The sequence below is a fragment of the Staurois parvus genome, unplaced genomic scaffold, assembly GCF_062004578.1.
Source record: "Staurois parvus isolate SC_StPar_1 unplaced genomic scaffold, SC_StPar_1.0 ptg000149l, whole genome shotgun sequence".
NCBI classification, from domain to species: domain Eukaryota; kingdom Metazoa; phylum Chordata; class Amphibia; order Anura; family Ranidae; genus Staurois; species Staurois parvus.
The window spans coordinates 250,490-264,258 of NW_028317945.1; the positions used below are offsets into that span (position 1 = coordinate 250,490).

The 13,769-nt window shown below is 41.6% G+C and overlaps 1 protein-coding gene across 1 annotated transcript in view; it reads left to right on the top strand.

Annotated features, from left to right (window-relative positions):
• TNRC6B (trinucleotide repeat containing adaptor 6B) overlaps positions 1-13,769 on the top strand; it is a gene marked incomplete at its 5' end in the record, with an annotated part of 282,305 nt that overhangs the window by 225,568 nt on the left and 42,968 nt on the right. The window contains one exon of the mRNA XM_089674295.1: positions 5,440-5,586. Coding sequence (XP_089530421.1) covers positions 5,440-5,586 — 147 coding nt within the window. The remainder of the gene's footprint in view (positions 1-5,439; positions 5,587-13,769) is intronic.

The window sequence follows — 13,769 nt, forward strand, 5'->3', positions numbered from 1 at the left end:
CTATATAAACTGAAAAATGTTTGAAGATTTTGCTTTCCTTTGAATCACTTAATGAATATTTAGTTGTATTAGCACTGTTTCTGAGAACTGCTGTACATCTGTGTTGCATGGAGTCAACCAACTTCTGGCACCTGTGAACAGGTATTCCAGCCCTGGATGATTGGACTACATTCCACAGTTCTTCTCTATTTCTTGGTTTTGCCTCAGAAACTGCATTTTTGATGTCACCCCACAAGTTTTCTATTGGATTAAGATTCGGGGATTGGGCTGGCCACTCCATAACGTCAATCTTGTTGGTCTGGAACCAAGACGTTTACTGGTGTGTTTGGGGTCATTGTCTTGTTGGAACACCCATTTCAAGGGCATTTCCTCTTCAGCATAAGGCAGCATGACCTCTTCAAGTATTCTGATGTATTCAAACTGATCCATGATCCCTGGTATGCAATAAATAGGCCCAACACCATATTATGGGAAACATCCCCATATCACGATGCTTGTGCAACCATGCTTCACTGTCTTCACAGTGTACTGTGGCTTGAATTCAGTGTTTGGGGGTCGTCTGACAAACTGTCTCTGGCCACTAGACCCAAAAAGAACAATCTTACTTTCATCAGTCCACAAAATGTTGCGCCATTTCTCTTTAGGCCAGTCAATGTGCTCTTTGGCAAATTGTAACCTCTTCAGCACACGTCTTTTTTTCAACAGTGGGACTTTGCGGGGGCTTCTTGCAGATAGCTTGGCTTCACATAGGCGTCTTCTAATTGTAACAGCACTCACAGGTAACTTTAGACCTTCTTTGATCTTCCTGGAGCTGATTGTTGGCTGAGTCCTGGCCATTTTGGCTATTCTTCTATCCATTTGAATTGTAGTTTTTTGCTTTCTTCCACGTCTTTCAGGTTTTGGTTGCCATTTTAAAGCATTTGCGATCATTTTAGCTGAGCAGCCTATCATTTTCTGCACTTCTTTATATGTTTTCCCCTCTCCAATCAACGTTTTAATCAAGGTATAATTGCCACCTGTTTTTCAAAGAATGAATGACCTCACTAATAGAACTCTACACTGCTATTATTTTGAACATGCCCCTTTCAATTAGTGATTCAATTACACAGAATCAGCAGCATGCATGTCATGACTGTTGGGTCTGTTGGATTTCTATTACTCTACTACACCTGCTAGTAAATTATTTGCCATGTAGAAATATCATTTCTACCAAAAACAGGGATTGATCAGGTTAGTGATGTCTGACTGCTATTATTTTGAACACAACTGTACCTTGGCAGAAATTGTGAAATTTTGGCATTGATATTGAAAATATGACTGATCATGCCAAAAAATGCTTTTATTGAAGGATGACGATCATATGAAGCCATTTATTATCAAATAGTTGTTTGGCTCCTTTTTAAATCATAATGATAACATAAATCACCCAAATGGCCATGATCAAAAGTTTACATACCCTGGAATGTTTGGCCTTGGTTCAGACGCACACTGGTTAAAATGCCAATTAGAGGTTAATGTCCCACATCTGTGGCTTTTTAAATTGCAATTCGTGTCAGTTTATAAATCGTCAATGAATTTGTTAGCTCTTACGTGGAAACACTGACTAGGCTAGATACTGAGCCATGGGGATCAGAAAAGAAATGTCAAAAGTCCTGCGTAACAAGGTAATGGAACTTTATAAAGATGGATAAGGACATAAAAAAGATGTCCAAAGCCTTGAATATGCCAATCAGTACTGGTAAATCACCTATTAAGCAGTGTAAAGTTTGGGGATCTCTTGATAACAAGCCAAGGTCCGGTAGACCAAGAAAGGTTGCAGCCACAACTGCCAGAAGAATTGTTCGGGATGCAAAGGGAAACCCATAGGTAACCACAAGAAAAATACAGGCTCTGGAAAAAGACAGTGTGGTTGTTTTGAAGGAGAACAATATGACGACATTTGAACAAAAATGAGCTGCATGGTCGAGGTGCCAGAAAGAAGCCTTTACTGCATCAATGACACAAAAAGGCCTGGTTAGGCATGTCAAGATGTTGTCAGGCATATTGTAATTGGGCTTTTTTGTGGCATTGGTGCAGTAAAAGCTTCTTTATGGCACCTAGACCAAACAGCTCATTTTTGTTCAAGTATCACCGTATTGTACACCTTAAAACGACACCATTTTTTTCCCAGAGAAGCCTGCTTTTCTTTTGAGGTTTCCTGTGGGTTTTTCTTTGAATCCCAGACAATTCTTCTGTCAGTTGTGGCTGCAATCTTTCTTGGTCTACCTGGCCTTGGCTTGGTATCAAGAGATCCCCAAACTTTCCACTTGTTAATAGGTGATTTAACAGTACTGATTGGCATATTCAAGGCTTTGGACATCTTTATATGTCCTTTTCCATCTTTATAAAGTTCCATTACCTTGTTACGCAGGACTTGTGACAGCTCTTTTCTGATCCCCATGGCTCAGTATCTAGCCTAGTCAGTGTTTCCACGTAAGAGCTAACAAACTCATTGGCCATTTATACACTGACACTAATTGCAATTTAAAAAGCCACAGATGTGGAACATTAACCTCTAATTGTCATTTTAACCCGTGTGTGTCACCTTGTGTGTCTGTACCAAGGCCAAACATTCCAGGGTATGTAAACTTTTGATCATGGCCATTTGGGTGATTTCTGTTATGATTTAAAAAGGAGCCAAACATATATTTGATAATAAATGGCATCACATGATCATCCTTCAATAAAAGAGCATTTTTTGCCATGATCAGCCATATTTTCAATATCCATGCCTACATTTCACAATTTCTGCCAGGGTATGTAAACTTTTGAGCACAACTGTATATACATGAAGTTCAGGTTTAATAATTGCATTGTGTTAAAGCACACACTGTGTGCCTCCATCCTATAGGAGGTTCAGTGACCCATTAATTGCTTCTGTTTGGCCTGATTTACTTAATTGAAAAGTACAAAAATATGTATGTGTTAAAGCTGAATGTCTGGAGGTAAAAAATCCTCCCTTGCAGTGGGGGCTACCCCTACACTGCAATGTTAAAATGTTGTTGTATGCTTGGGGTTTAAAGTGGAACTATAGGCAAACATTTTTTTTTCATTTTGGATAGAGCAAGGGAGGGTTATAACTCCTGTCAGATTTTATTTCGCCATCTGTTTACCATTGCAGAGATTTCCCTTCACTTCCTGTCCCATAGCAAAACAGGAAGTGAGAGGAAATCCCTACAAATTAAGGGAATTCCCTACGGTCCCACAGGTCACCAGAGCTAATGTCCCCATTGATAGATTCCCCTTCAATTACTTTTATGGGAACAGCCCAAAATTTGGGATTCTCTTTTACTTTTACTTTCACTTTCAATGATCATGGTAAACAGGACAAATAGACGGTGAATCTCCTTAATGGGGGCACAGACAGCAACAAAAACTGACAGATGTTCTAATTCCTCTCCACTCTATCCAAAACTAAAGAAAATGTTTTGCCTTATATTTTAAGTAAAAGGGACTTCTACATACCTATTCCTCCACTCCTGCAGGTTTCTGCCACACTATTTGACTGGCCCCTGTCACACTATTTGACTGGCCCCTGCAGCCTCTTCTATAAGGAATTCCAACTGTTTGCAGACACTCTGTTTTCACTAAGTACAATGTGGGGCCAGTAGGCCCTGCATTGGTTTGTGTGCAGTCCCATGGTGTCCTCACAAACAGAGCCTCAGTTGGAAGAGAAGAGCGCCAATTGCTTGAAGAACAAGGAATTGGGTAAGTAAAAGTCTTTATTATTGACATCCTAGGCATAAACAAGCATTTTAGCTCTTGCATTGTAGGGGTAGCCCTTTTTTCTTTTTTTTTTCCCCCAGAGTTCAGTTTTAAAACAAACATTCTGCTTATTCCTTTGATTCAAAATTATGCATATTCCTCTGCTGATGCAGTAGTTTGCATACAAACATTTTCCCATGTGCACTGGGATGTTTACACCCTTTCGCAGACTGAAATTCAAGAAAGCATGCAAAGTTAAGCAAAAGCAGGTAGGAGAATGTTCCTAAAGGGTTACTGCTGGCCTTTCATGCAGCTAGACAAGTTGTCTACATCCCTGTTGCCCAAATTGCAGCCCTTTGCCATTGTGCATATCTGGAGTCCTGCAGACCATGTTTTTTGTTTTTTTTTTTGTTTTTTAATAAATCGCTTGCAAATTACCTGTTAGAGGGAAATCAAATGTGTATTTTTGTATCTGTAAGAAGCACACATATAGAAGCATTGACAGTCTCCTGTACTGTTTCTTATCTGATTCATGAAATATGTCCCCAGTTTTCATTTACTCCTGCACAGTTTCTGACCATCTCCAGTTGCATTACATTTATTAAAATTTTATGTGTGGCCTCTTGGCACTACACTCGAGTGCCACCATTTTAAGAAAGTTGAGCATCACTGGACATCTACATCAAATATAACCACCAACCCCCCCCCCCCAAATATTCAAGTAAATTACATTTAATTTTGCATATTTCACGTGACATCACTATTCTATGGCAGCAGACATGTTTGTATTTTTTATTGCATTCCCTTGTCCATGTATGTACCTGTTATTTGATTAACAAAGTATTTTCTGATAAAAAAATAGATATTTATAATTCCAAATGAATCTAATTCAGAACCAACTATCCCGGTAAAGCTTCATGTGACACAAGCCAAAAATGACCTGCTTCCTGGAAGAGAAACTGATCTGTGTCAATTTTGCACTTCGAGTGCTGGGTCAAACCAGGAATCTCACAGGAATGTGCCCTGCATTTCTGTATGATTCACTTCAATGCGATTTTTAGCCCATTCATTTGAATGTGCTGAGCCCATACTGGTTCACACCAAAAGTAGTGCATGCAGTGCACTACTTTTAAAAATGCACTGCAACCAGTTTGCATGATACTATGGTGCCATCAGATCTTGGTGCAGGCAAACGCACTGCGTTTGTGATCCGCATTTGGGGTGACATTAGGAATCGATTAACACCCGCATACGATCGCACACCCATTGTATTTGGGAAGCAGTGCGGGAAACGTGCGTGAAATGTGGGTTTCCTGCACTAATGCTTGAAATGAATTGATCAGCCACAAATTGAGCATGGTGTATCTGCACTTAGTATTGCTTACAATGTCATCAGAGTGCTAAACTTGTAATGAATCAGGGTCATTATTGAACATGGCATACAAAACAAGGAAGCAATTAAATTGGCAAACTTTTTTTATCCTTTAGTGAATCAAAGTGATTCTGTTACTTTATACCTTTCATGTCCAGCCAATCATTGGTAATGCTGTGGTGGCTAGACATTTCAGCAAAGTCCTCTTGCCAAAGAGCCCAAGAACCCAGAAGCTGGTGTCTTCCTTAATGCTAAAGCAAAGTATAACAAGTTGCACATTGAACCTTTTCTCTTTGTTCACCTGTCCAATGTTTCCTTGGCAGAGTTTCAGCCTGGTGTGCCATGGAAAGGAATTCAGAACATTGACCCAGAATCTGACCCTTATGTTACCCCCGGTAGCGTGCTGGGGGGTCCAGCCCCATCTCCCATCGTAGATACTGACCACCAGCTACTGCAGGACACCCCTACAGGTTTGTCATTTTGTTCATGCTTCGTTTTTATACATGTAATTTATGTGATTGACAAGACAAAAAAATTAAAGTATAACTAAATACAAAACTTTTCTCTTAGCATTTGAAGATATAATGATGTCCTTTATCTATACTGTGCATCTTTTTTTTCCCCATCTTTTATATTTAGATAAATACCTGGTTGGTCTTGCCTTTCTAATCTTTAATTGTCAACAAAATAGTAGCCGATTCTGTGGCTGATGGAGACATTACTGCGCTTGCTACATACACTCTCCTTTTGAGTCCCTGCGCTTTTCTCTGTTCCAGCTGCCCCATGTGATAGCTGGTGGGTGGATCCGAAGTTAGAACTGCAGGCCAGCACTATTAGAACTAAAAGCAATTTGTAAACGGTCCCTAAAGCTTTGTGTGATACATGAGAGTGGTAAACTAGTGAGAGGAATCCCCTGTCAACCATGACTCCCCACGTGAGAACACAGGGAGCCTCTCTGCTACTGTATTGCAGTGACTTTGCAGTTTGCCTGAAGGTCTCTAGCTAGCTCCTCTCACCGACTGCACATTGTGGTGTGGAGCTGTGTGTGGGGGGGTGTATTTGAAGTCACATGACCAAAGTGTAGAAGGCATTAAAAATGTATTTAGGAATGTTTTCTTGTGCAATGTCCCGGACATGCGCCCCACCGGATTTCATTTGTGCCCCCCACCATGGACATTGTGTCCACTGATCTTCTCCCTCAATTCCGCACTCAGGGCTGGGACAAGGGGCGGGGGAGAGGAGAAGTGTCCGCGGCAGAGAAAAGAGGGACAGGAGGAGGTATGGGATCTGTGCTCTCTCCCATCTTGTCAGTGGAGCACTCCTCCATACAACAGTTACACAGGATCACTCCTGGCTCGAACAGTGCACGGCTTAATTACCCTGCTTCTATCCTCCTTAACTGGAGATGAACAGTCTTTGGAGGTGATAGGGGGTGGGTAATCAAGCAGTGTACCGTTCGATGTAAGAGTGGTCCTGTGTAGTCTGGAGCACTGTTTTGACAGGAGGGGGAGAGCGCAGAGATCCCACACCTACTCGCTACTTCTGTAGTTCTCACCTGTAAGGTTGGGGGGTGTTTGTTCTGGGAAGGGAATAATGGGGGGAGGGGAATTTGTGCTAGAAGAAGGAATGAGGGGGCGGGGGTTTATGTTAGAAAGCAGGATTGGGGAAGATTTGTGCTGGAAACGGTAATTTTGGAGGGGGTTGGGCAAAAAAGGAAGGCTGTGGGGGGGGGGGGAGAGGGTTTGTGCTGGGTTTGGGGACTTGGGAGGGAGGATTTGTAGTAGGAGGGGGATTTGGGGGGGATCCACTGCCGCTGGGTGGAAAGGTTCCTTCCCCCTCGGCACCAGCCAATCCACACTCTCCGTGGCCCACCCCTTGCAGCACCGGAGACAAGCAGGAAGGCAAGCAACGTACAGGCCACACAGCATGCCACACACCAAAAATTCCAGCCCCAACAACCTCAAGTGTCATCCCCACGCCCAGAGTGCCCTGAAACCACGTAATAAGAAAGCCGTCCAACCCGCAGATAATTTTTTTTTAAATGTTTGTTTAAAAAAAACAAAAAACTGCCTCCTGTTTTTTTTAAGCTGGCTTTTAGATTCAAAGCAAATTTGTCAAGCCCTGCACAACGCCTTCTTCTGAAATCCTTCTCTCCAGGCTCTCTTCACCCTGCACATGTGCACCTCAGTCCAGTTCATTTCTGTGGCAACCTCCAGCAGTCCAGCAAACTGACTGCCTCAAAAAATGAATGGGCTCACAGAATACATGTGCAAGATGCAGGGGACTTAGCAGGAACAGCTTTTGGAAGTAAGGCCATGTGGCTTGAATCATGCCTAAACAGCAAAAATTGTGGGGATGAAGGTGTTAGACATGGTTTCGTAGTACATTTATTAAATCAGCAAAAAAATTATTCTACCTGTTTTCAGTACAAAAGATTTTGCCATGATCTGTGTAACTTTATTCTTTCTAAAAGCAAGCAAAATATTGTCCATTTGCATCCATCATCACTAGGTGACCATTTTGGCTACTGTGAAGGAACAAGTACATAGGATGTACAGTGCCTTGAAAAAGTATTCATACCCCTTGAAATTTTCCACATTTTGTCATGTTACAGCCAAAATTGTGAAGTGGAAGGAAAAATTGTTTTTACAAATAAATATGTGTAAAGTATGGCATGCATTTGTATTCAGCCCCCTTAGTCAATACTTTGTAGAACCACCTTTCGCTGCAATTACAGCTGTAAGTCTTTTTGGGTATGTCTCTACCAGCTTTGCACATCTAGAGAGTGAAATGTTTGCCCATTCTTCTTTGCAAAATAGCTCAAGCTCTGTCAGATTGGATGGAGAGTGTTTGTGAACAGCAGTTTTCAAGTCTTGCCACACATTCTCAATTGGATTTAGGTCTGGACTTTGACTGGGCCATTCTAACACATGAATATGCTTTGATCTAAACCATTCCATTGTAGCTCTAGCTGTATGTTTAGGATCATTGTCCTGCTGGAAGGTGAACCTCAGTCTCAAGTCTTTAGTAGACTGACAGGGTTTCTTCTAAGATTGCCCTGTATTTAGCACCATCCATCTTCCCATCAATTCTGATCAGCTTCCCAGTCCCTGCTGAAGAAAAGCATCCCCACAACATGATGCTGCCACTACCATGTTTCACGGTGGGCTGGGTGTGTTCAGGGTGATGTGCAGTGTTAGTTTTCCGCCACACATAGCGCTCTGCTTTTAGGCCAAAAAAATCATTTTGGTCTCATCTGTCCAGAGCACCTTCTTCCACATGTTTTCTGGGTCGCCCACATAGCTTCTCACAAACAGGAGTTCGTATGGCTTTCTTTCAACAATGGCTTCCTTCTTGCCACTCTTGCATAAAGGCCAGATTTGTGGAGTACACAACTAATAGTTGTCCTGTGGACATATTCTCCCACCTAAGCTGTGGATCTCTGCAGCTCCTCCAGAGTTACTATGGGCTTCTTGGCTGCTTCTCTGCTTAATGCTCTCCTTACCCGGCCTGTCAGTTTAGGTGGATGGCCATGTCTTAGTAGGTTTGTCAGTTGTGCCATACTCTTTCCATTTTCAGATGATGGATTGAACAGTGCTGTGTGAGATGTTCAAAGCTTGGTATATTTTTTTATAACTTAGCCGTTCTTTAAACGTCTCCACAACTTTATCCTTGACCTGTCTGGTGTGTTCCTTGCAATTCATAATGCTGTTTGTTCACTAATGTTCTCTTAACCACTTGCCCACCTGAGGATTTACCCCCCTTCTTGACCAGGCCTCTTTTTGCTATTCGGCGCTGCACTTTTTCAACTGGTAATTGTGTGGTCATGCAATGCTGTACCCAAACTAAATTTATGTCCTTTTTTTCACACAAATAGAGCTTTCTTTCGGTGGTATTTGATCACCTGTGTGTTTTTAATTTTTTGCTCTATAAACAAAAAAAGACTGAAAATTTTGAAAAAAAAACAATATTTTTTACTTTCGGCTATAAAAAAAATATATAGTAAACTCAAAGTTAGTCATAAATTTAGGCCAAAATGTATTCTGCTACGTTTTTGGTAAAAAAAAATCCCAATAAGTGTATATTGATTGCTTTTAGTGAAATTTATAGCATCTACAAACTATCGTATACATACTGCAATTTATGCCATTTTTTGCTATACAGTCCTGCACTAGTTTAACTGACAATTGCGCAGTCATACAATTCTGTACATAAATGAAATTTATGTCCTTTTTGTCACACAAATAGAGCTTTCTTTCGGTGGGATTTGATCACCTGTGCGCTTTTTATTTTTCACGCTATAAACAAAAAAAGACCGAAATTTTTTGTTTAAAAAAAACGATATTTTCTCATTTCTGTCATAAAAAATATCCAAAAAACTAAAATTTCGTCATAAATTTAGGCCAAAATGTATTCTACATGTTTTTGGTAAAAAAAAAAATCCCATTAAGTGTATATTGATTGCTTTGTGTGAAATTTTTAGCATGTACAAACTATGGTATAGATATTGGAATTTACATCGCTTTTACTTTCTGAGGTGCAGTACAAACACCCCCAAATGACCCCTTTTCGGAAAGTAGACACCCTAAGGCTTATTGAGTTCATGGAAGATTTTTTTTTTCACAAGTTTTTGGAAAATGACAAAAAATTTATTTTTTTTTGTCACTTAAATGATACAGTGTATTGCTCACACAAGCCATGGGTAAATGTGGAATTACACCCAAAATACAATATGTTACTTCTACTGAGTATGGGGATACCACATGTGAGACTTTGTGGCAGCCTAGCCACATACATAAGCCTGAAATCCAATGACCACTTTGAAAGCCTGAAGGTGCGTAACTTCCTCATTTCACTTCCTCCCTACCTATCACAGTTTCAGAGGCCCAGAAATGCCAGGATAGCAGCAACTCTCCACCCCCTCCAAATGACCCCTTTTTGGAAAATAGACACCCCAATGAAGGATTTGAAATATAAAAAAAAAAAAGTTTTTCTTTCTTCATTTTCCAAAAACTTGTGACAACAAACGAGATCTGCAAAATACTCACCATGCTTCTTATCCAATTTCTTTGGTCGTCTACTTTCCAAAAAGGGGTTTATTTGGGGGGTTTGGTGCTATCCTGGTATTTCAGGGCCTCCGAAACTGTGATAGGTAGTCTGAAAGTGTAATGAGGAAATAAAGCCCTTTAAAAGCCTGAAGGTGCTTATTGGATTTTGGGGTCCTGTATTTGGCTAGACTGCCAAAAATTCTCTCACATGTGGTATCCCCATACTCGGGAGAAGTAGCAGAATGTATTTTGGGGAGTAATTCTACATATACCCGTGGCATGTGTGAGCAATAAGTCATTTAAATGACAATTTTGTGTAAAAAAAATTATATATTTGTCATTTTCCAAAAACTTGTGGTAAAAAAATGAATTCTTCAATTGACTTAACATGAATCTCAGCAAATAGTTTGGGGTGTCTACTTTCCAAAAAGGGGTCTTTTTATGGGGGGGCATTTTATGCCCAGTATTAGAGGTTTATGCCACACATCATTTACTCTTCTAGCCACCTGAAGACCATGCCTTTTCTGACACTTTTTATTTACATTAAAAAAAAATCAGTATTTTTTTCTAGGAAATTACATTGAACCCCCAAACATATATTTTTTTAAAGCAGGTACCCTAGTGAATAAAATGGCGGGTGCTGCAATTTTTCATGTCACATTGTACTTGCGCAGCAATTTTTAAAACGCAAATTTTTTTAAAACAAATACACTTTTTTTTACTTTTAATGCACAAAAACACAATATATTGGCCAATTATTTGGTAAAATGTAAAAGATGATGGTATGCCGAGTAAATAGATACCAAACATAACATGCTTTAAAACTGTGCATGCCCCGTGCAGTGGCAACAAACTGCATACATTTTTCATATCCACAGGCAACACTTTAAAAGCCTTTACAAGCTATGATTTTAGATTTACAGAGTAGGTCTAGTTCTAGAATTACTTTCCTTGATCTGACGTTCGCGGCAATACCTCAAATGCATGGTGCAACCGCTGTTTACATACTGGCACAGGGTCAACGCTCGCGCTTGCAGGTGCGTGCTCGGGGGAGGGTGCTTATTTTGATTTTTTTGATTTTTACACTGACCCTTTAATTTTTTATCACTTTTAATGCTATCTATCAAGTACCTGGTGACAGAGGCCAATGGAGAGAGGGCTTCCCTTGTGGCAGACTCCCCTGAAGGTGGGACAGCAGGAGTCAGGCCCAGAGTAGCATAGGTCGCCTGTGGGAGTGCTTGTTTGGTAGTCCACCCAGGAGCATAGCTGATGCACTGAGATGGGGTCTGCAGGCAGGGGGCACCTGTGCAAGGTATGCAGGTCTTCCAGAGAACAGAGGAATCAGGATAACCAGTTCGAGCCAAGGTCAGATGCCAGGTGGGGATCGGAGCAGACGTAGTCAGAAGGGATAGCCGAGGTCATACACAGAGAGCAGGTGAGAAGATCCGTTAGAGAAGCCGGGGTCAGGTCAGGGTTAAACAGAGCAGACAGGTCCAGGAGCAAGCCGAGTTGTTAACAGGAAATCACAAGTCAAGATAGCAAGGGAATGAAGGTACTAGGGAGCCAGAGATCAACCAGCACCTGAGAGTAGTGCAGGACTTCCTTATATAGGCCGTTTGGCGCCAAATTTGAGCTGATGTGAACTTCTGCAGCCATGCAAGGTACTAGCAGGGGTGCCAGGCCTAACACGAGGATAGAGCCCTGACACTATCACAGGAAATGCAAATATCCCCTATAAATTCAATGGGCATTGTCCTATATTCACTTTTGAGAAATCTGGGGTCTTTCAGACTCTAGATATCTCCTCTGCCCTTACATTATCTAATCTCACCAAGTTCGGTGTGATCAGATGCTTTCCCAATTTACAAATGGCGCTGTGTATATCCTGCAAAACTGAAGTGATGAAATGCTTGTAGCTTCCGATTTCTTAGACTATAGAGATGATTGACACTATTCTGGTCTCCAATCATCTCTATGGTCAGCTGGCAGAAACACTGGCTGCATTCCCAGGTTCCCCCGATGGCACAGGACTGCCTGAGAAGGCCGTGGAAGGCAGTGGGGGAGGGGGCAATTTCCCCCGCAGCTTGTAAAAGCAATCCTGCTGCTAATTAGCCACTAGGATTGCTTTTACATCGAAGCCGAACCAAAGTCCAGTGATGTACCAGTACGTTGCTGCTCCAAGATTGTACAAATGTCTAAATAGTGGCACGTTTGATTAAAAATTGTCCATGTATAAGTGGTACCCCATATAGAAAAAAAGATGACACCAAGTCCCAAACTGTCTTGCCACTGCTCCCTATGTAGTCTTGGCATCCAGGGGGGCTCCACGTAACTCCAAAACTTACATGTATAGCCTGTTGCCCTCTCACAGGTCTTCTACATCTTGTCCCCATATCTGGCACGCTTGCTGAGCAGAATTTGAATGCAAGGCGGGCATAAAAATTAATGAGGGACTCATCAACGCAGATTTGTTTGCTGGGGAGTATAGATACACTAGTACTGGCACTCTGCAGCATATGAGAGTCATCATGCGTTTGGAACATCTCAGCAACCTGGCAATGGGGTCTGATACGCCTGATCTTAGCAGGGATCTCTTCTCCATCGTCTGAGCTATCTGTCAGGGACTGCTTGAATCACTACAAAAAAATTTACTGACAAGTGCTAACAGAGAGCAGGCCTGATCCTGCGAACACTGCGGTTTTCTGTGCAATGTATGAAGTGACAGTGATCTACTGACACTGCACTTGCTGGGGGAGGGGGGGTAAGCATAGGGGCTAAACACAGGTGCTGGGGCTGATCCCACTAACGCTGTGTTTGTGGGGATACTATACTAATGTGAACACTGGTATATTAAAGATATTGATCCGTTCAGACACTATACTAGCAATGGAGGTTTATTGTGTATGTGAGCGTGTTCTTGGCAATCAAGGGGTTAAATGTGATTACTGTCGTATTGAAGGGCAATCTGACAGTATCTGGGAGGGGCGCAAAAACTACGGGAGCGTGAATCACTTATAATCCCTGTAGCAGTATTTCTACTAGAGGGCGGCACGGAAGCCGTTCAACATGTCCAGTTAAAAAAAAAAAAAAAAATCAAGTTTCATCATAAATTTAGGCCAAAATGTATTCTGCGACATGTCTTTGCTAAAATAAAATCCCAGTACATGTAAATGAATTGGTTTACGTGAAAGTTATAGCATTTATAAATGGTATAGATACTGGAATTTCTTTGTTTTCTTTTGTTTGTTTTTTTACTAATAGCAGCGGTGATCAGTGACTTATAGTGGGACTGTGGCGGACATTCTGACACTGGGGGGAACTGACTTGGTGTCACTGACATCCCCAGTGACACCAATACAGTGATCAGCACTAAAAAAAAAAAAAAAAAAGCACTGACACTGTACTAATAGCACTGGGCAGGAAGGGGTTAACATTTGGGGGCGGTCAAAGGGTTAACTGTTTGCTGGGAGGGTTTAACTAGGGGGCGGGGGGGGGGTGTGCTTCACTGTAAAGGTAAAGCACACTGCTCTGGATGGCTCTTCTCAGATATCCAGAGCAGTGTGCCCAAACTGACAGCGAGGAGGACTGTTGGTAAACAAAGCAGC